We start from the raw sequence: 22,478 nt of genomic DNA on the forward strand, positions 1-22,478 counted from the left end.
TTTTTCTGTGACAGAAGAGAAGCCAGGAAGGGTTGGCTAGAACAGGCATGGCCAAACATGGCCCTCCATGGGACTACAACTCCCATCATCCCTAGCTAACAGGACCAAGTGGTCAGAGATGATGGGAATTGTAGTCCCAAAACAGCTGGAGGGCCAAGTTTGGCAGTGCCTGGGCTAGAAGGAAGCAAGTAAAGAACTGTTACTGCCCCAAGGAATTTCTATTTTCTTATTCCTTCTGATATTAGAAGCAGTTGTGTTGATAAAGAAAAGGTGGGAAGAAGAAAGAACATTCTGTTACTTTAAAAACAGAGTGTCATTTTGAGTGATGCTCACTGAAGTCCATCTATTTCAAGGAATCTACTTTGAGCATGACTAACATTGAGCATCAGTCTCGCCCATTTTCTGATGTACCCTTTGTACATCTTGGCTGCACTTCCCATTGTGTAACTCAGATAACCATTCCTGCTTTCTTTGGGTATGCAAAGCAATTATAGTTGACTCAGAAGCTACTATAAGAATGGTTTGTGAAACTCTCAGTAAGGAATTGAATTGTTCTAATATAAATTATTGGTTCATTACTTTTTCCACATCTATTATCTTCCAACGGGGGGGGGGGGGGCTCCTTCCCTGCTGCTGCCCTAAGAGCAAAAGTTATTTTATATTTCTTAAAAAATACATTTGTAAAAAAACAAGAGATTGCATAACTGTTATGCCATCTTCAGCCCTATTACTTTTGTATAAATAGGAGCTATTAATTTCTGGTTGTTAACTTGTTCTTATTGCTTCCCTTGCCCCAGCTCAATGCCAGCAGTCTGAACAAGGGAAACCAGTTGTAGAGTATAGCCCTGGTCAGGATATGAATACTAAGAACAGGTGGAAGCCTAAACAAATGCTGCTTTTACGTGAAGAGAGAGTGCACAGGAAGTGGCTTGCATCCTCTGTTGGATTATGCATTGATCCAGTATGCAATATATGTAAAAATATTACTTGCAGCAATTAATGTTAAATCACATAATGATTCACCTTTTAAAATTCATCTTACATTTACTTTTTACTCAGCTGTTTCCCATTCCAAGAAAGCATATAATGTAAGCAGCAAATAATAATTGATGCTAGAAAGTTTTATTTCTATACAAATAAGCAGAACCATCCAGAATACCACATCGGTGCCGGTTCTACATAATACAGTCGTACCTTGGATCTCAAACGCCTTGGCTCCCGAACAAATTTGTTCCCGAATGATCGAAACTCGGAAGTGAGTGTTCCGGTTTTTTAACGTTCTTTTGGAAGCCGAATGTCCAATGGGGTTTCTGGTTGGCTGCAGGAGCTTCCTGCAGCCAATCAGAAGCCGCGCTTCAGTTTCCGAACATTTTGGAAGTCGAACGGACTTCCGGAATGCATTCTGTTCGCCTGCCAAGGTATGATTGTAGCCCGTAACCAAGTTGGGCAAAAGTTATTTTAGAGATGCCTGCAAGTACCTATGGAAAGTAACCTCTGACTTGGGTCCAGATACCGTGTGGACTGCAGCTCAAGAAACAAGGGCAGGTTGATATGAAACTCATTCAGATGCATCCCCTCCACCATACAATTGCGATTGGGCTCTGGCTGGGGCTCTGTTATCAGAAAGTGGGGGCCAAATGGACCTTTCCCTTCTGTCTTTGCACCCCTGCCATTTCCCAAAGCAAAAGTTCCAGGAAACCTTGATGGACTGCTATTGCTCAACCTACTTATCAGGGTACCAGAGAATTGTCTTACTGACAAAACACCCTGCTGTGTTTGGGGATCCTCTGCTGTTGGTACCACTTAATATTTATTATTATTATTAATAATAATAATAATTATACCGCCCTGTACCCTTAGATCCCAGGGCAGTTCACAACACAAAACTGCAATATAAAAAACACAAAATACATAATAAAAACAAGAAGCAAAACAACCCACTAATTGCAACTGCCCTTCAACAACACATTTAAAAGGGCATCAGATGCCAATCAGCCAAAGGCCTGGTTAAAGAAGAATGTCTTCGTCTGGCACCTAAAGATGTATAATGAAGGCATCAGCCGAATCTCCCTGAGGAGAGCATTCCACAAGCAGGGAGCCTCTGCAGAAATGTATTCCAAAGTAGCTTTACTGACATCAGTATTCTAAAGTAGGTAGGTTCCAGTGGTCATAGGTAAAGGGACCCCTGACCGTTAAGTCCTGTCACAGATGACTCTGGGGTTGCGGCGCTCATCTCACTTTACTGCCGAGGGAGTCGGCGTACAGCTTCCGAGTCATGTGGCCAGCATGACTAAGCATGACAAAGCCACTTCTGGCGAACCAGAGCAGCGTATGGAAACGCTGTTTACCTTCCCACTGAAGTGGTACCTATTTATCTACTTGCACTTTGAAGTGCTTTCAAACTGCTAGGTTGGCAGGAGCAGGGACCAAGCAACGGGAGCTCACCCTGTCACGGGGATTCATAGTTCTGACTCTAATCTGTATATTTTGAAATCTTGTGCTTTGCACAAATCCTAACAAGCTTTGATAATCAAGCAATATACATAGCACAACAACCCTGCTGGTGTTGCATCTTTCCTTCTGTCTGGTATGCAGTTCTTGTGCACATGAAGCTCAGAGGCAGAAACAGGAGTCCGGCCTGCGTGTAGGGACAAACCCCTGTGTATTAAATGTGTGTTTTAGTGGATAATTTCTTGGAGTCTGGATTTTAATCCCAGGATATTCCTTCTCTCTGTCTCCTCTAGGAGTTGTGCCGCCAGCGTATGGCAGTGAAAACCTCTGACCACCCAGAGCCTCTGCATACGTCTCGCATTAACAGCATATCTTCGCAGTTCAGCGATGGGCCCATCCAGAGTCCTTCTGCTCGAAGCAGCACTTCATCCTGGTGCGAAGAACCAGTCCAGTCCAACATGGACATTTCTACTGGGCACATGATATTGGTAAGGTGCTAAGGCTGTTGAATTCAACTAAAGAGAGGTGCTTCAGATGCACTGTGGGAAATGCAGTGCATAAAACTTTATTTTTAAAAACAAAAAAACAATTCAAAGTGTTGGTGCTGACCTTTAAAGCCCTAAACGGCCTCGGTCCTGTATACCTGAAGGAGCATCTCCACCCCCATCGTCCAGCCTGGACACTGAGATCCAGCGCCGAGGGCCTTCTGGCGGTTCCCTCGCTGCAAGAAGTGAGGTTACAGGGAAACAGACAGAGGGCCTTCTCGGTAGTGGTGCCCGCCCTGTGGAACGCCCTCCTTTCAGATGTGAAGGAAATAAGCAGCTATCTTAACTTTAAAAGACATCTGAAGGCAGCCCTGTTTAGGGAAGTTTTTAATATTGAATGCTGTATTGTTTTTAACACTCGATTGGAAGCCGCCCAGTGTGACTGGGGAAACTCAGCCAGATGGGCGGGGTATAAATAATAAATTATTATTAGTATTATTATTATAAAAACAAAAACCCCGGCTCTTTAAAAGCCAGTAGGATTGTTATCTTCTTACCAATCTTTTTACTTTAAAGTAAATCTTAGCACTTTGGTTTTGTTTCTTCTCATTGGTGTCTTGGAGTGCAAGCCCAGCCCTAGATCCACCAGGGTGTGCGAGTTTAGGATATGGAGCATCTCTGGTTCAGCCGGAGATACACAAACTTAACTCCACATCCCAGGGCTGAACTTGCTGCGTGGAACCTATGCCAGTGTCATCCCCGAATAACGGGTGTTCTGGCGGCAGGAGGGACTTATTCTGGACTCGTAACTCAGTTTAGCTCAGTCACGTGACCTGGGAACCCAGCAGAACTAACATCAGCAGAAAGGGTGGTATAAGTCAAACTATATTTAAAAGGCTTGTTTTCCCTCTGCCAGGTTTAGGCCAGGCCAGCCAGCAGCAGCCCTGCTGCTAGATGGAATAAATTAAAGCGCTAGCTTCAAAACCTTAGGAAGCATCCTCTCACATGGATGGAAAATGAATCTCAAGATTATTGGGCAGCAAGAATCAGAATGGGTGCTTGGAGTGTGCATTGCAAAAAGGCCAATATTCTGTCACCTGGCATGGCAGCAAAAGGGGTCTAGGTCTAAGTTCTGTTGACAGTCTAAGCAGATATATTTGTGTAGCTGTCTGAACACTGGATGCTTTTAGGTGTTTTGGGTAGGTGAGAAACAGCTTGGCTTCTTGCTCTATAATTATGTCACGGACTTGGCCAACACAATCTCTGATGACGAGTCTGTATTGTCTCCCTACAGCACTGCTTTTTTTCAAAATGCAATTCCTCCACCTCCTCTGTCATTACCTTCTTAGTTTTAAGTTGTTGGTTTTGTGGTGGTTTTTTTTAATTGTTAGAATTGAACATAAACTCTAAACTTTAACTGCAAAAGCCAATTTCAATAAATTTCTATAAAACTGACTTAAAACTGTTAAACACCAGGTACTGAGTCTGAACAGTTTTCCTAGCTAAATAACTTCCTGGGGCTCTGAATTTTAGCATAACAGATGCATTCAGATATGAGAATTGGATTCAATATGCAAAAAAACCCAACACACAAAAAACCCCAACCATTACGCCTTTTCAGATCTATTTCCCCCCTCCCCCCATGCTCTGCTCCAACCTATTGGTTTACTTTCTTGTAGGTCACATCTGGAACTAGATCACTAATACTTTGGTCTTACAAAATAATGCCTTTAAAAATTAAAGAAAACCTTGTCTTGCTAAAGTTTGTGGTTTATGCCCCCAAAAGTAAAGCTCATTTTGAGTTAAGATCTAATAAAATAAAGAAATATAAATGGATATGCACATGCTAAAGAAATGTTTACAGTAATCATTTGTTTATTAATATTTGATCTGTCAGCTTGACGAAAGCTAGCTGGAATTGGATTCAGGTTGCATGTTTGAGCACTTTTCTGTGTTTTTTAGTTGGTTAGGAATATAGCAGGGCTGTTTCATTATCCTGCACTCAGTTGTTGTCATTCAACCTTGAGTAAGCAGATATTTGGTAGATAAAAAAGAGGACAACATGTGTTATGCATTAGGTTGTAAGGGTTCAAAAAAGGGCTGCTGAAATGTTGATACAGCACCTTGGGAATCCGAACTGCAAGGCATTCATTGCGAGTGTGTACAAATTAAACCCACTGAGCCTAAAATAAGCAAATAGCAATGATTCATGAAAATTCTGTGTTGCTTTGCCTTGGTCTCTGTGAAAGACAAAGGGCAGGCAAAATATCTGTTCTTATTAGAAGGCGCGGTAATAACAATTTTTCAGGAGGTCAGATGGAAAGGGTTTCTTTTGCTTGAATGCCAAGAAAAGAAAGTTAAATGGAAGGTTGAACAGATGGTGTTTTGTCCAGTGCTAGTGTTTCCAGGATCCTTTTAAAGACGTGCAAGTTGAGCATATTCTTTGAGTATGGAGAGTTATATTGCTGGTGATTAGCAGCCGGTGAGCTTCCTCCAGAATGCACATCTGATTCTATTCTAAAGCTCGCTCATCATACATGGGTACACATATCATACATTTGTTTTCAGTGGAAATTAGCATTCTGTCTCCATCTGTATCTCTCCTGCTCTCTGTCATGCCTACACAAATGCAGCCCTGTACTCCAGCATGATCATGTCCCCAGTTGCACATGTGAATGCCACATATACCTTGTTTCCCTTCCAGTAGGCTGCATCTGAATAGAGCCAGGACAGAACCTTTGTTCCTTCCCAAGGCAAGGAAGGACAGCTTGGGAAGCAATGTGTTCTCTCTAGCTCCAAACAGGTCGTAGTGGGAGTGAGTTATCTCGCTCATCTGCAGATTTAAGCCTGTGGCTTAAAATGAGACTTTGCTCAGTAGCTTCTGTCTTTGGCTCCAAACTCTTCCACCATTGTATCCCACCATGTTTGTCCTTCAAGAAACTCCCTGGTCATCACCTGATGTATTGGCTACCTTCTGTTTTTCCTATGTGACAGAGATTGCATGCCCAGGAAATTTCGTATCGATACAATGCTAGGCAGATATACGTTAAATATGGAAGGTTTGCAATACTTCTTATTTAAAAAATATCATTGTTTCCATAATTGGAACACCAGTTGCGTGAGGCCATATTTATGAGATCTGTTCTACTCTGTGGTCTGTGTATTTGCAGTTGGACGTTGAAAATACCATGTCTTTGGCATTCCAAATGAGATAACATGACTGTGGATGGTTTTTTCCTTCCTATTAAAACAACAACAACAACTCCTAATTATTTATTCAAATATTCTTGCATATTGCATTTAAAATAATATTTGTTTAAGAAAACAAAGCCTTGAGAACGGCAGTGGAAACCCTCAAAAATGTGGTTCGGTGAAGACCCATTGGAAAGAACCTTTACAACGTAGATATGTATTAAAATATAGTATGCATTAATTAAACTCTCATTACTTTGGATAGGGGCGTTCAATCACTATGCTTGAAAATATGTAGCTGGTCTGAAGGGAGGAGAAAATTTTTTTTCTGTGTATGTATTAGTGAGAAATTGTGTTTTAATGTGGGTGCCTAGATAGTCAAGCAGAAAGATACCAGGAAATGAATTACGCTTTGCACTTATCTTACCTGTCAGGGAAAACTGACTTGTACCATTCATTGCAAGAGGCAGCTTGGACTCTTGCCTTGGAGGCACAGCTGTTGTTTCCCCTTTTCTTTCTTCTTAATTTTCGTTCAGAACAGCTAAAGGCACATTGTGTTTTGCTACATTATTTTTTTCTTCCATGAACTTGGAAGTGGGGATTTACTTACTGGTTTTATAACCTGCTTTTCAAACTAATTTTCCAAAATGGCCTACATTTAAGAGACACATTATAAGAATATAAAAAGGCAACAGTGGCAAACAGAGCGGTAAGATACATGGCAATGCAGAAGAAAATAATGGGTGGCACTTCATTATTTGTGTGCACCTCTTTTTAGATACCATCCTATGGAGAGAATTCCACACTGTGGTGCCAGCACTGAAAAGGCCCTGTTCTTGATATCCACCAATAGTATACTTGTTAATGATGGACCAGAGAGCAAGAAACTCATACAAATTCATATAGGCAAAGGATATCTTTAAGATAACCTGATTGCTGCCAATAAGGGCTTTAAATATTATTACCAGCACTTTCTCTTCATCCCAGGAATCAGCTGGTAACCAGGACAATTGATGTAGGATAACTGTCATTTGATCTGACTGCATTGTTCCCAGTGGTGTCCTGGCAACCACAATTATACCATTTGCAGTTTTGCAAATGTTTTTCTAAAGGCAGCCCCATGTAATTGCAGCCTGGATTGAACTAATGGATGGTGAAAAGAGGCCAGATCCGCCTTTTCTAGGTAGTTGGCAGACCAAGCAACTAAAACTGTTAAAATCCCTCTTAGTACCACCTGAGCTTCCAATGATAATGGGAGTTCTTTCTCCTCTCTTGGATCAGACAGTGAAAAATGAGTGTTAGAATGGGATATCAGCTGCCCACTGGTGATGCTCTAGCCGGGATCTTTTGATAACATCATCTAGTGGTTATAGGGAGACCAGAGGCGATCCCTGTGGCACCCCATAAGCTAAAGGCTTCTAGTCCGACATGGATGGTGGACCTGGGACATAGGGTGTGGAGGTGGTCTTTTGTATTTGCACTGAGGCAGAATTCAATTTTTCCTGCATTAGTTTGCCTGTAACTTTAACAATTGCTAATTTGCATCCATGTTTCTACAAGCTTCCAAACCGCAGGGGGTAGCCATTTTGCATTTATTGACCAAAAATCACAGGTTACCATGCTGGCCCAATAAGGAAGAATATCCAAAAGCCACAGTAGTTTGATACCTGTACAGAATTCTGTGTGGAATATATGTGCTAAAAGGGCAGTAAGAGTAGAGGAACAGAAAGTTAGAGCCAACGGGACATGGTCCAAGTTACATAAATCCACAGACTGCTATTGGAAGGGCAAAGGGAATAGGTGCAGCTCTTGAAAAATGGCTTGCCTTTTTATTCCTCAGGCAGTAGACTGCTTTGACTGGGAGTGGGAATGTGCTCCCCACATGTGGCCTGCCTATATTCACGTTTCTACACCTGTCGTTTCCTATACCAGGGGGGAGGAGCCTGTGGCCTTCCAAATGTTGCTGGACTACAAATCCCATCATCCATGGCCATTGGCCATGTTGGTTGGGGCTGATGGGAGTTGGAGTCCAACAATGCCTGGTTCTGCAACTCTGTCCCATAACTACCTAAGGCTTTTCTATTCATTTTGGGACATAAGAAAAGGATGCCAGATTGAGGTAGTATTGGACTTTTCCTTTTGAAGGACAAATATACAACCTTTGCTTTGTTTCTATACAGTGTAACGTAAAAAAAACCACTGCATTTAATAAACTTCTAAATTGAAAATACACATTTAAATGCATTGAAATAAATCAATGGAGCTACTGAACAATATAAAGTATACTCCTTTAAAAAAAAAAATCACACACATTGTTGTATTAGGTTACAATTTTTTAAAACCATTGAGTGCTCCAGCTAGTAATGTATGTATTCAGTTCTGGTTTATTGTCACCCAAATTTGCTGAAAGAAAGAAAACTGCACAAAAGGAATCTGATAATGGAAGGCAGCCTGGTTGAATAAACTCCCTTTCTTTGCCGTATTCTCCTTATTAACTCTGTAATTAATTATACATAACTAAGGAAAGCTATGGAAATTGCATTTTGAGATGTATCATATCTGACTTCATTTCAGACTTCCATGCAATTTACTATTAATGAAGCAGGGATGGAAGCCCCAAATCTATAATTATTACTTACCATTTGAATGACAAGCAAAAATTATTATCAGCATAGTTTCGAATGAAAGAGGATTAATGCCTAATGTTGGAATTGTTAAATCTATCTTATATTTTTTTTATAAAAAAAAAAACCTTTTCACTAAAGCATTTTGCCCGTAAGAGTTTTCGAGAACATTGTTTGCAATGAAATTAACCCTCTCCTGGGTTAACAAGGATTTTCTTAAGTTATCTTAAGTTGGACAGATATTTTTCAAATGAATGAATATTTTATGGTGGCTGAAGCTGTTCATCTGGGCACTACTACAGAGCTCCTTGCTCATATATCGTGTATCTGAAATGTATATAAACACACACACAGGTATATGGAGTAGGGGAGCAACGCAGTATCAGAGCAAAGATGGCTGGGATAAAGGGTGTAACAACCTACATTTAAAGGTCTATTTTATATTAGGGGTTTTAACATACTGACAGCGATTTTGTTCAATGTTTGTAGGGTCTAAAAGCGGAGATGAAATGCAATATTGTCACCAACCATCGCCATGTTAAAATGTCTGAATAATTAGCATTATACTTGGCAAGTGAGGCCTGTAATTGCAATGAGAATTTTAATTTGCGTAATTTATATATAAATAAGTGTGGTTACCAGCCAGGAATTTCAATGGGATGTTGTGCTGGGTTTTCATATTGCTGTTGGGCTAGGTTGGATAATATGTGACACGAAACCAGCAAGGTGGTAAAGGGGGATGCGCCTGCCCTTCTAACTGTAGAGAACTCGTTATCTTCAGTGCAAATATTTACACTCTAGTTTAAAGTGAATGGAATTTGCTTCCAATAAGATTTCAGCCTAAAGTGTGCAGAGCCGCTTTGGTGAGTTGAGCGCATGTCACTGAGCCCTTGCACTTCCTGTGTGAGGCTCCTCCCACTTGGAAGGGTTATTTATGGCTCCAAATGGAATACACCACATGCTTCAATCTAGCCTATTGGCATGTATTCATATAAATAATAAATGTGTTCTACTTGAGGTTGAAAGCAATCTCTTGTGTTAGCGCTTCTCGAATTAGACCCATTGAAAATAATAGACATGACTAATTTAGGTCCATTAATTTCAGTGGGTCTGCTCTGATCGTAAGATCGCACAATTTTGACTACTGTGTACCACCTTCTAAAACAGGGATCAGCAAGCTTTTTCAGCAGGGAGCTGGTCCACTGTCCCCCAGACCGTGGGGGGGGCAGACTATATTTTGGGGGGGTGATGCAAGAGCACCACGAGCCCCAGTGGCTGCTCACCTGTGTCTTGCGAGCGGCAGGGGCTGGCGGCGGCGGGACGATGAGCTGCGCGTGAACGGGCTCCAGAGAGGGGCTACTTAAAATGGCGGCCGCTCAAGCAGGGCAGGGAGAAGCCGGGAGGAGGAGGCGACGCCGTGGGAGGGAGAGGGAAAGAACACACACGCTGGCAATCCATGTGGCGGTTCCTGGACCATCTGCAGGCCGGATCCAGAAGGCAATTGGGCCTGATCCAGCCCACGGGCCTTAGTTGGCCAACCCATGTTCTAAAAAGTGGATCCGCTAAATAATGTACCTGTTCTCTAACTGTTCCAGGTGGCTCAAATAAAATATAACTGATCAAAATATGCCCACAATTTTCTATTCATGTTGAGAAAGACATATATATTCCTGTGGAGAAAGGCTGCGCTGTGTTTACTGCATTGGCATCAGTAGGAAGATTTTAATCCATGTAGCATCCAATTGCTAAAGCAGTAAGCATTTGATACATATTCCCATATTTTCTGAAACACCCATAAACATTTTTATTAAATATCGCTTTCAGTTTCCATTAGTCATTGAACAGATTTAGGCTTGGGTGCTGCTTCCTTTTGAGCATGAACAGAGCTGAGAAATATTGTCTCATTGAGTTGTGTCACCTCATCTCAGTTTTAAGGGCTCAAAAGACTGCGGATTATATCTGGAGACTGGCAAATCTGTCAGTTTTGGTTTCTGTCAGTTACTCAGTTTTACATTCAGTTCATCCCATTTCCACATTTGTTTGCAAACCTTAAAAAAAAAGTTAGGATGAAAATTTATATACATTTTTGTGTGCATTTCTCCTAATATACCCTTTTTTTGCACACACTGTTCCATAATATAATGCATTTTGTACATTATTTTCACTAACATACACATTTATGTCCACTTTCCCCGAATAATATACTTATATCGGTACATTTCTTTTTCTGTTGGAGAATTGCATCATAAAATCCAGAAAAGTGTGAATTTTGAAGGCTAGTTTGCATATTAGTTCTGAAAGTGTGAATTGGATAGGCGCACAAAATTGCAGACCAAATGAATTCCTCCCCTCTCTGTATTCAGTGGCTTTCCTCTGCTGACAGAAGGCTCTGATACTTCTGTCAGAGGAATTCATAAAAGAGGCAATTATTACATATTCATTTTCTTCCCTACAGCTCCCATCACCTTCCCAAATCTGTTCCAGAGGGTTGGGAACCCATCATAATAGCATTAGAGGTTGGGCAAGAGGGTAAAGGGTGGACTTAAGAAAACAGCCTCCCTCCCCATTGGCTGATGGGGACCTCTGCTGGATCAATAATAGTCTGTCAGTAGAAGCACAGCATTTACGCAAATCTCTTTCAGTGTCCTTGACCGAAAGCAGCCTCTGCTTGCCTGCTGGAGAGTGTTGGATTTTGTTATGGGATGAGGAAGAGTACTAATATCTGTAGGCCCTGTGAGTGTGTGCGTGTGTTATTGTTAGAAAGTAGCATGGTGGTAACTGGGATGTGTGACCTGTTTTATTTTAGCAACGTGTGCTTGAGCTTAGACATGAGGCCCAAATTCAAACACCTGCACAGTCATTAAGTTTGCTGAATGACTTAGGACAAATCATAAGAGCACAAAGAGCTGTCTTATACCAAGTCAGACCATTGGTCCAGCTAGCTTAGCATTGTCTATGGTGATTGGCTGTGGTTCTCCAGGGCTTCAGGCAGGAGTCTTTCCCAGCCCCAACTCCCAGGGATTGGACCTGGAGCCTTTTGTTTCCCCTAATATAAGTTAAGAGTTAGATTTGTGGCTTCATCTTTGTTTATCGTGCATACATTATGCATGCAGGTCTGTGTACACACAGAGTTTATCTGGATGATTAAACTAAGGCTTGTGTGCCATTTGCAATCCTTTCTGATCAGAGAAAGATTTTCTATGCTTACCTGTTTTCTACCAACCTCCAGGATGGGCTTTTACATATACTGCTGCTTGGAAACTGTGGTCAGGTTCAAAAAGCAGTAACAGGGACTGTTGGGGACACATCTCACAATTGCTTGAATATCTCCACTTGCTTCCAGTCCATTTCCAAGCACATTTAAAATAATAATAATAATAATAATAATAATAATAATAATAATATGCATTAATCCACATGTTGGAGGTTTTTCTTTGGGTACTGCCTTGAAGGGGGACCCTTTGGGTTGTGGAGTGCAGAATGCTTGCAGAAGAAGGGGAGGATGCTGTTGTAGTGGGAATGAAACACATCATTGCTTTGCTGCAATTGTCACATGTCCCTGCAACATTTAGTTTAGGCTTGTCCAATACATTGTGTGCCAAGCTAACTCAGAAATCTCAGTGCAGAGTCTAGTGGCCTCAAGGAACACCTCTTTCCGGTATTAAAATTACTGTCCTAAACCTCATTCTTCGTTTTCAGATATTCATTTGCCAAAGCCTTTCTGTGAAGTGACTGGGGCAAGGGGGTGCTCCATCATGCCTGCTGTTTTTCTTTGTTTTATTTCGCGCTTGACATTTATTTTACACTTCCTCCCCCATCTGGCATCAAATTGGGGCTTCTGTTTTATTTGTTCAGTGCTTCTTTTGTTTGTTGTTATAGATTGGTGCATTGATTGTAAGTGTTGACCAACCCTGGAAGCTGGAAAATGTTGTCTCTGCATTTTGCGGAAGTAAATAAATAAATGGCCCCACTTAGCTCATCCCATAATACACATGGTGCTTGAGCAGCTGAGGAGGTAGAAGAGGACAAGGTAATGTGTGAATTGAGATTGCTATAGGGAGCATATGACTCCTTTGCTACGACAGCTGCACATACTACCAGTCTGGGCACAATTCCAAGTGCTGGCTATGACCTATAAAGCCCCACACAGCTTAGGTCCAGGCTTCCTCATACAAACCTCTCTGGGTTTTGAGATCTTCGGGAAGATCCCTTCTGTCAGTCCCACCACCCTCACAGCCATACTTGGTGGAGATGCAGGAGAGGGCCTTTTCAGTGGCTGCCCCCAACTTTGAAACTCCCAGCCTAGAGAAGTTAGGCTCCTTCCTTGTCCTTCTGCTGGCCTGTTCCAACAGGCTTTTGGAAACTTAACTGGTTTTATTGAAAGGGCTGGTGCCATGCTGTTTTTATTGCAATTAATGGTATGGGGTGAGCTCTCATTGCTCGGTCCCTGCTCCTGCCAACCTAGCAGTTCAAAAGCACGTCAAAGTGCAAGTAGATAAATAGGTACCGCTCCAGCAGGAAGGTAAACGGCGTTTCCGTGCGCTGCTCTGGTTCGCCAGAAGCGGCTTAGTCATGCTGGCCACATCACCCAGAAGCTGTACGCCGGCTCCCTCGGCCAATAAAGCGAGATGAGCGCCGCAACCCCAGAGTCAGTCACGACTGGACCTAATGGTCAGGGGTCCCTTTACCTTTACTATTAATACATTTTATATATGTATGCAGTTTCACTTCTATTCCTATGGAGGAATTATATTTTACCTGGATACCAAACACTTGCAGCATAATTGTATGCATGTTTGTTCAGAGGTAAATCCTGATTTGTTCAGTAGGACTCATTTCTGAATCGACATGTCTACAATTTCTGTCTTGCCCTCCAAGTAAGTTATCATGCTTTGCATTCTTGCCTGTATACAGAGAGAGCCAAAACAAACTCTGTCTCTTATTTCCTAAGCCCGTGGATTTCCACCAGTGTGCCATGGCACCCTGGGGTGCCTTGAATGATGGTCAAGGGTGCCATGGGCAAGACTAGACTCTGCCCCTCTCCCTCCCTCCTCTGATGCCTTCTCACATCTCTGTCTCCCCAAAGATTGCACAGCTGTTTATTGCAGCAACCCTGGCTATAGGTTCTGCAGGCGAATGGTGCTTCTGGGAGGAGCCTCTCTTTGGGGTGGGGTGGGGGGCAGCTCAGAGACCAGGGACGACAGCAGCAGTTCCCCAGAGGACTCCCTAGGAAAGAGGAGAGGAGGCTGAGGGAACACTCCACAAGGGAGGGTGTTTGAGAAAGGGTGAGAGGCTGCTAGCTCTTCTGGCAACGGGTTACATAACTGGGCTCCTGAGCCCTACAAGGATGCTGCAGAAAGAATGTACAGTGGTACCTCGGGTTACAGACGCTTCATGTTACAGACGCTTCAGGTTACAGACTCTACTAACCCAGAAATAGTACCTCGGGTTAAGAACTTTGCTTCAGGATGAGAACAGAAATCGCATGGCAGCGGCGTTGCGGCGGCAGCAGGAGGCCCCATTAGCTAAAGTGGTACCTCAGGTTAAGAACAGTTTCAGGTTAAGAAGGAACCTCCAGAACGAATTAAGTTCTTAACCCGAGGTACCACTGTAGCTGGTTAAGGGAGCCGTGGACTCAAAAGGTTGAAAACCTCTGTCCTAAGCTGATATGAATTTGTGGTGCAAAAGTGGTCGTAGTAAACAATCATCTTTCATTGCATGCCGGGATATCTGAATTGTTATAGCAACCAGTTAATACGCATGCTTGTCCAAGAAATATATGGATTTCAAAATGGGCAACTTGATTTAAATCAATCTACGCTGATTGGGCTCTAATCCTTAACTACGATGTCCCTGTGTAAATGAGGGTTGTTTAAATGAAATTACTCCATTCTTCTTCAGTAGCAATCTTGTCATAATGAGATTCCAGTACCAGTGATTACTCAAGGATGATGTAAATTTTGCTTTTATTTTATTTTTTGGGGTTTTTTATTGGTTCCTTTGATCCACAAGCAAGGGAAAATAACCTCTCTCTTTTTGTTCTGAGAGGTGATTTCTGTGTCTGTATGTGTGGTTTTCATTGTCAGATGAAAGGCTGTGCAAAGGTGAAAAGAGTTAGGTATTATCCCCCTTTGACAAATGTCCCCTCTCTTTTGTTGAAGGTTTATTTCAGACAAAGTAATTGCAGGGATAAAACTTCATTGCATAACTTGGATTATTTTTAAGGTCTAAGAGACGTCAGGAATAATAAATTAGGAGCCCTTTTGTGCACATCTCAGACATGTTCTCGGTGTACCGTGCTCACCAATAATAGCTATTAATCTCTAAATCAGGATTATAAATTGCTTACCTACTTAACAGTATCTACATAGTGTAAGAAAGAGCTTTTACACTATTTCATTTTTAAGTATGTAGTTTTGCTGCTGCTCTCTCTTACGCCCCCTTTAAAAATATGTATACCTGATGCCGTTCTCTTTGAACTGTTAACAATGGTTAGAATAAAATGTAATTTTCAGGTGTTCCAAAGGGAAGTGGGTGAAACAAAGCCCTGCATCTCAGTCCCTACCAGGTTGTATCCAGTAATTTCGTTTGGATTTCACTTGAGCACCTTTGGCAGCTGCAAAGTGTAAGAAAGGAGATTAGCAAGTGTTTGTCTGACACACACTGATCCCAGCACCTGCTGATTGGATTGAAATAATCCTTTTACATGTTGCAAAACTCTATTATTGGAGCATTACGAAGAGCAGAGCCAGCAACGGCCACTGCATAACAAGTATATTAATTTAAGTAAATAGAACATAGGTTGCCATTTAGTGTAAACATTTCACTGTGTCATTTAGTCTGGAACGTAGCATAGAATTGTCTTCAGGTACAAAAAAAAATGTGATTCCTAGGAGGAGCCAAGGACTCTTTTTTTAAAAAGAAAAAGAAAAGGTTACACAGCAATATAGTGCTTTATATAATTCTGATTCAATTAATATGTAATGTGTCCTCATTTAATTTTGGATAATTAATATGCTTTCCAAATTGTACTCCTTATTTGAAAGTGTCTAATAGTTAAGGAGAAGGAGCTCTTTTTGTGCGTGCTGTGGTTAAAAAATAATAATCCTTCATCAAGTAGTGTTGTAATAAGGCTTAACAGACTTTGAAGAGAGAGCTTTTCACTGTTGCTGCCAGTGTCCCAATATGTTTTTTGTGGTACTCTGGTATATCGACTAGCATACCCCACTGTGGTATTGTATCGACTGGTCCAGAAAATTTTGAGACTGAATCTTAAAAGTGGTCAGATGCTGTTGTTGACCTCTGACTATCTCAAGTTACAGGGAACCAGGCAGAGGGCCTTTTCGGTAGTGGCACCCTCCCTGGGGAACGCCCTCCCACCAGATGTCAAAGAGAACAACAACTATCAGACTTTTAGAAGACATCTGAAGGCAGCCCAGTTTAGGGAAGCTTTTAATGTTTGATGTATTACAGTATTTTAATATTTTGTTGGAAGCCGCCCAGAGTGGCTGGGGAAGCCCAGCCAGATGGGCGGGGTATAAATAATAAATTATTATTATTATTATTATTATTATTATTATTATTAGAGACAACAGAGTGTGTTAGCAGCACCAAAGTGACCTCCTTGGAGTGCAAGCCCGGGCAGTGTGCATGGAGGTCCTGTACAACAAGACCCTCCTCTCAGCCTTGCTGATGTGGTCCAAAGGAAAGCAGAACAATACGTTTGGCACCAGCTTGGCTGCAGGAGTTGCCAGAAGGAGACTTACAAGGCAGCATCCAACCATCTCCACTCCAGACTTGTGCAGTGTTTACTCAGTAGCCTTTTCTTCTCCCAAAGATATCCCACAAAGCAGCAGAGGTTTTAGATCAGAGTTTTCCTTCTCCTAGATGGGCTCCCTTCCCAGGTTGACAAGCCCCGCCTTCCCCTCACTTCCCTCGACAACACAGGCAGAAACCACCTTGGCTGTTGGACCCATTATTGGTCCCGTCTGCTCAGTCCACCAGAGCCTGTCTTCTCGTGCAGAGGAAGTCCGTAATTCACTAAGTGTTTGAGACCCATTGGCTACCCTCACCTGGTTTAGCCAGCCAGGTGAAGCCATTTCCAGGGTGCTGCCACTGTCACGTTCTGAAAGCCACAGGGGAGAGCTGAGTGCAGAGTCGGGGACCAAAGGTGGACAAACTACCCCAGAAGGACCCCACCAGAGGGACCTCTATCACCCCATACAGTAATGCAGTGCACTATCAAAAGGAAGAAGATATAAACACATTGGATTATATCGTACAGGCATTATTTTTCCAGATAGGGAGGAGGAAACCAGCCATCAGTATCTGGCGCTTTTCAGAGAGCAGATAATTAAAACAATGTGCTGTCGTACAAAACATTTTCCTCTGTGACCTCGCTGGAAACAGTTTTTAGTGCTTTTAATGTATTCTGTAGAGGGGTCAGGAAATCTCATAGGAAAGGCATGAATTGCAGAAAGAGGGAGGGTTTTATTCTGTTTGCATGAAATACATACATTATATGGTGAAAGGCAACTGACACTTTATGACAAAAGTGTTAATTTACTGAATTTGCCTCTGGGGGATGAGTTCATCCGTGAGATGCAGGAGATGAGCTAATGGGTCTCAGTTTTAATTCTGTTTAATAGTGTTTTTTTTTCAACCCAACTCCTGCTCTGAGACACATCAAGCCCAATAAAAATTGCTGCCCCCTCCCATCTTAATTGGTTAGAAAGCAGAAGTATTGCATAGCAGCAATGGGGAGTTGAGTTTTGCATCACCTAAGGAGTCTATCGTGTAATAAGTACATTTGTCTTAGCAATTGCTACAAGCTCTGTATGACCTATTACAGCTTCATGTGATCTCAGCAACATCAGTACCTAAGTCCCCCTATCTCAGAATTGGAGGCAGTAGATCTTTTCTTGCATCATGAGTGGAAGGGGAGGGATAGAAAGTTCAGCAACTGACAAGTGCATTGGGCAATCTGGCTCACTTCTTAGAAGCCTGTTTTCAGTGGAAGCCACATATAAAAGCCATTCATATTTGCAATTCCAGCATGTAGTTTGTTGACTAGGCCCACTAGTTGTGATACTAATAACATGGAACAATTTAAGGTGGTAACCTGCTTCAATGGAGATTGCTCTCTTGCAGTTATTTAAGTGGGTACATGGCAGCTAAAAGTATTCATTTCTAATGTGTCTTGTTCCCCACAGGTTTTTTCAGTGCTTCGTATTTCTGATGTGATAAAATGTGGTTTTGGTTTCTCCTTTGACTCTTTGGTTTGGTTTGCTGGAGAAAAAAGCAGTTACTTCTTCCAGTCAGTACTACAGGCAGATGGAAATTGAGGGGCTTGCAAGAGAAAATGTTCTTTCCGAAGAAGAAGCCTCTAGCTTTGTTAAAAGCTGCAGTGTATCACTTAATGCGGCAAAGGTCTCTCCTTTGCAGCTTTAAACAAAACCAGGGCTGTTCTGCATGTCACAGCAAGCCATGGTTTAAAACAAATGATAGCTTGATGTGAACCAGCAGCATGCTGAGCAACACAGCCTTGCCAAACTGTAGACAAAACAAGGAAGGGGTAGGCTTTGTTATGATGTACGAACCTGGACTTGTGCTTTGTCTCCAAACAAAAACCTCAAGTCGTAACCAAAGTTTGTTCTTGGCTTACCAAACATGGTTTGTTTTCCTCAACCCAAAACCATGAGCCGAGGTCCAGATGACAGGTCCAACCAGACTCTGGCTTGTTTTGCCCCATGGAGCAGACACTGATCATTCACATTAAACCCTAGTGCTTTTAAAAGAACAATGAGAATGGTCTACTGGAAAGTGTGAAATGATCCCATGATAGGATTCCTTCTTTCCAGGAGTGCATATAAGCCACGCAAATGAGCCTCCATGTCTTCCCCACTCCATCCTCCTATCCTGATTGCTGCTAAAGAGGAGCCTGCTCCCAGCCGGCTTCAGAGATGGACTCTTTAGAGAGCAACATTATGAAGCAGATCACGGAGGGTCCTGTATAGTGAAGTTGGATCTTTTCCAGGGTGGATCCAGTTAACAGGGTTGTCTACTTGCAACTTACGTGGGTGGCCTGTTCTGACTAGCTGGGTGTGTAATTACAGCTATCGCATAAGGTTTAGAAAAACTTGCCCTGAGCCATGGTTAGCTGTGCTGACCAATCTCTGAATAAGGTTTGGCTCACTTGAGATGTCTTCAGATGTACCAGTTCTTTAAAAGCACAAACCACCATTAAGAATTAAAAGGTCGTGGTTTCGCCATTGGACCAGTACTCTCTCAAAACCTCCTTTCAATTGGCAAAAAAAATATATTAATGAATTCATGTATGTATGATGCTAATATCTGTATTTTATGCTACACACACACACACACACACACACACACACAACATAAGCACACAAGATGTGCTGCATTAACCTAAGTGTTACCTAGTTTCATACAAGATTGCTACACCAATGTTTGCCTATAAATCAAGACTTAAGATTTCTAGTGCATCCTTACCTTAATTGTAATTTTCCATTTGGGGGTGATCTGGCTGTCTGAATTATAAATCAAGAGAGTTCTAAGCAAATTGGGGGGAAATGGTATTCCATGACTTAGAGGATGTGCACAAGATGTGGATGTGGTTTTGGTACGGACTTGGTGAGAGTTTTATATTCATGTCTTACTTTATTGATTGTAGAGTTCATATAAAATTTATGTAATTCATGCTAGGCCAAGGGGTGGGGGTATGCATTTAGTTATTCTTTCAGACGTCTGCTCCAACAGTCTGTCCAGGACTAAACAATAGTGTACAATTAATTATCTTAAAAAGCCCAGGAAGCTACCACATTCCATTAATCAGCAGAAGTATGCAGTAACTAAAAAAAGAAAAACCCACTAGGTAGCTCCATATACCAGCAAAACCCATAATATTTACATGAATGAGCCTTATGACACTGTGACAGTCCAGCTCTAGTATAAGCATATATACTCCAAACTGTGAGCATGTTCCTGAAGCTACATAGCAGAAGGTGTGATGTAGTAATTAGCATATTGGCCAGGATCCAGGGATACCTGGATTTAAATCCACACTTGGCTATGAAGCTCAGTGACCAGTCACCATCTCTTAGCTTTGCTACAGAGTTCATGTGAGGATAAAACAGACTGGAGGGAACCTTGGCTTCCTTGGGAGAAGGGTAGCATAAAAACAGCATAAATAAAATGTCAGGTAAATTTAACTGCAGCAAGACACTGTACAAGAGTACAACTGGAAAAGCTCTGTCTTCCAGTGTTCGTAGGAAAGACTATGTTCCTTTCAAGTACACTGAGCTTAAGATTTACAAGTTAAATGCCAGCATCTTGGGTAGCTCCTCAAAGCCAGCTAATGCAAGCAGAAAAGAATTGGCGTTACCGACATACCTGTAAAAGTTGTGGTGCTATACAGTTTTCAAGTACAGTCTCGTGTAAAGTGCATTGCAGCTCTGCTGAAGGGGTCAAACAGCATGGGCAACATAGGAAATTCCCTTACTACAACTGGTAGCAACTGTCCAGGGTTTTACCTGGAGATGCTAGGGATTAAACCCAGTGTTGGAAAACACACTGGGGTAGCCTGCAAACCCCTGGAACTCCGAGCGTCCTCCGATGTGTGCAGCACTGGAAAAGGCATCTCCCTTCTTCTCCAGGGCGCCCAGCGACATATATCAGCTTGGTTGCTGTTGTTTAGTCATTTAGTCGTGTCCGACTCTTCGTGACCCCATGGACCAGAGCACGCCAGGCACTCCTGTCTTCCACTGCCTCCCGCAGTTTGGTCAGGCTCATGTTTGTAGCTTCGAGAACACTGTCCAACCATCTCGTCCTCTGTCGTCCCCTTCTCCTTGTGCCCTCCATCTTTCCCAGCATCAGGGTCTTTTCCAGGGAGTCTTCTCTTCTCATGAGGTGGCCAAAGTATTGGAGCCTCAGCTTCAGGATCTGTCCTTCCAGTGAGCACTCAGGGCTGATTTCCTTAAGAATGGATACGTTTGATCTTCTTGCAGTCCATGGGACTTTCAAGAGTCTCCTCCAGCACCTTAATTCAAAAGCATCAATTCTTCGGCGATCAGCCTTCTTTATGGTCCAGCTCTCACTTCCATACTTGGTATGGAATCTCTCACTTCCATACTTGGTATGGAATCTTTCACACTAAAAGCTTGGTATATGCACACTAATCTTTTGGCTTAACACAGCAAGAAGCTTGAGGCATTGTTGAGCGAAACTACTATTTATTTCCACACTATGTACAGACAAAGGCATAATGGCATCTGTTCTCGCCAGCTCTCAGAGAACAACCAAAGTGAAAGTACATTACAAAGTACATACAGTAGAAGAGAGATAAGGCTGTCTTCCATTCCCATAGTCTTCTCAGACACATCCCAGACAGGCATGTGATTTATAACAATCTCACCTGCAGCATCGGACTGCATGAAATACTAACACCCGGAACGTGTTCTGTGCAAAGCATATTCTCTGCCACTGAGCCTAGCAGCTCATCATTTCTCCAACCTCTTAACCTTAAATATGACAGTATTGAAGGGTGAACAGTTCTACATCCGCCAACTTAATGTGAAGTGGTGGAAACTGGTGTTTGAGCAAAATCTGGCACCTAGGTAAGATTCTGGGAACAAGTTTTATAAGAACGTTAGACAAGCCCTGGTGGAGCCAGCCAGTGGCCTATGTAGTCTAGCATTCTGCTCTCACAGTGGTAAGCCAAAATCATAAACAAAAGCCGCTTCCTGCTCATGACCCCATACTGCTGGTATTTAGTGACATACTGCCTCCAATATTGCAGGCCTCAAATACAGATCAAGCCCACGTTATACAAATCTTTAACATTAATTACCGGTATGTTTCCGTTCCTATTAGCAGGGCTTTAAGCTTCAGTTGACCTAACAATAGCACATCTCTTCCTTGAATGAGTGTACTATTCACATTTAAAGTACGTATTTTGGTACCAAGGACAGTTCCCCTCTTAACAGGAGGAAGCTGCTTGCTTTGGCTGAGACAAGAGCTTCCGCAGCGATGGAAGTGTCTGTATTGGGAATATAGTAAGAAGTACACCAGACAAGAAATTTCTCGTGAGTGTGGGGGTTTGGCAGTGCACTAGCTGGTTTTGCACAGCAGTTATGCCTCCTGTTCTGGTCCTCCTTACAACCATTTGGAAATGAAAAATAGGGACTGACATAGTCCCTGTGTGGTCTGAAGATGCCAGACTTGCTAAATCTGCTGGCCTGACACTTCTGTTTGGAAATATTTTTAGGATCTTCATCTAAGGGCAAGAGGTGCCTTAGCAGCTTTGCTATGCCCCGGTTTCAACAATATGCAAGTAAATTGAGACAAATTTCTTCCAAATGTCATAATGGGAATTGAAGTTGGATTTGTTTCAAGAGCTTTGCAGAATAGCAGGGGCTACAGAAGTTGCAGTTTCTCACTGAGGGATACCCTAAAAGCAGGTATCTTGGGGGATTATTACCTTGCTTATTAAAATAGGGAAGCTTTTATAATGGTAGCCACCATTTTGCAAGGTGCTCTGTGGAAAAGCTTTTGTATTGATATCAGTACAAATGAACCTGGAAACACGGATTGTGGCATCATGCTTTGCTGGGTAGGTTTCAGTTGATATAGGTCTGCTAAGTTTACCAATGCCAAGGTTTCCCAGAAGACAAGTTTTTGTCTACCGAATCTAGTTTAGGGGTTACCT

General features: G+C 42.3%; 1 protein-coding gene across 1 annotated transcript in view; it reads left to right on the plus strand.

The window, feature by feature from the left end:
• The window catches only part of PTPRN2 (protein tyrosine phosphatase receptor type N2), a 601,734-nt gene that overhangs the window by 521,599 nt on the left and 57,657 nt on the right, over nucleotides 1–22,478 (plus strand). Inside the window, exon 14 of the mRNA XM_083579333.1 lies at nucleotides 2,745–2,939. Within this exon, the coding sequence (XP_083435459.1) occupies nucleotides 2,745–2,939 (195 nt within the window). The remainder of the gene's footprint in view (nucleotides 1–2,744; nucleotides 2,940–22,478) is intronic.

Source organism: Podarcis filfolensis, assembly GCF_964270895.1.
Source record: "Podarcis filfolensis genome assembly, chromosome: 12".
In the NCBI taxonomy this organism is placed as follows: domain Eukaryota; kingdom Metazoa; phylum Chordata; class Lepidosauria; order Squamata; family Lacertidae; genus Podarcis; species Podarcis filfolensis.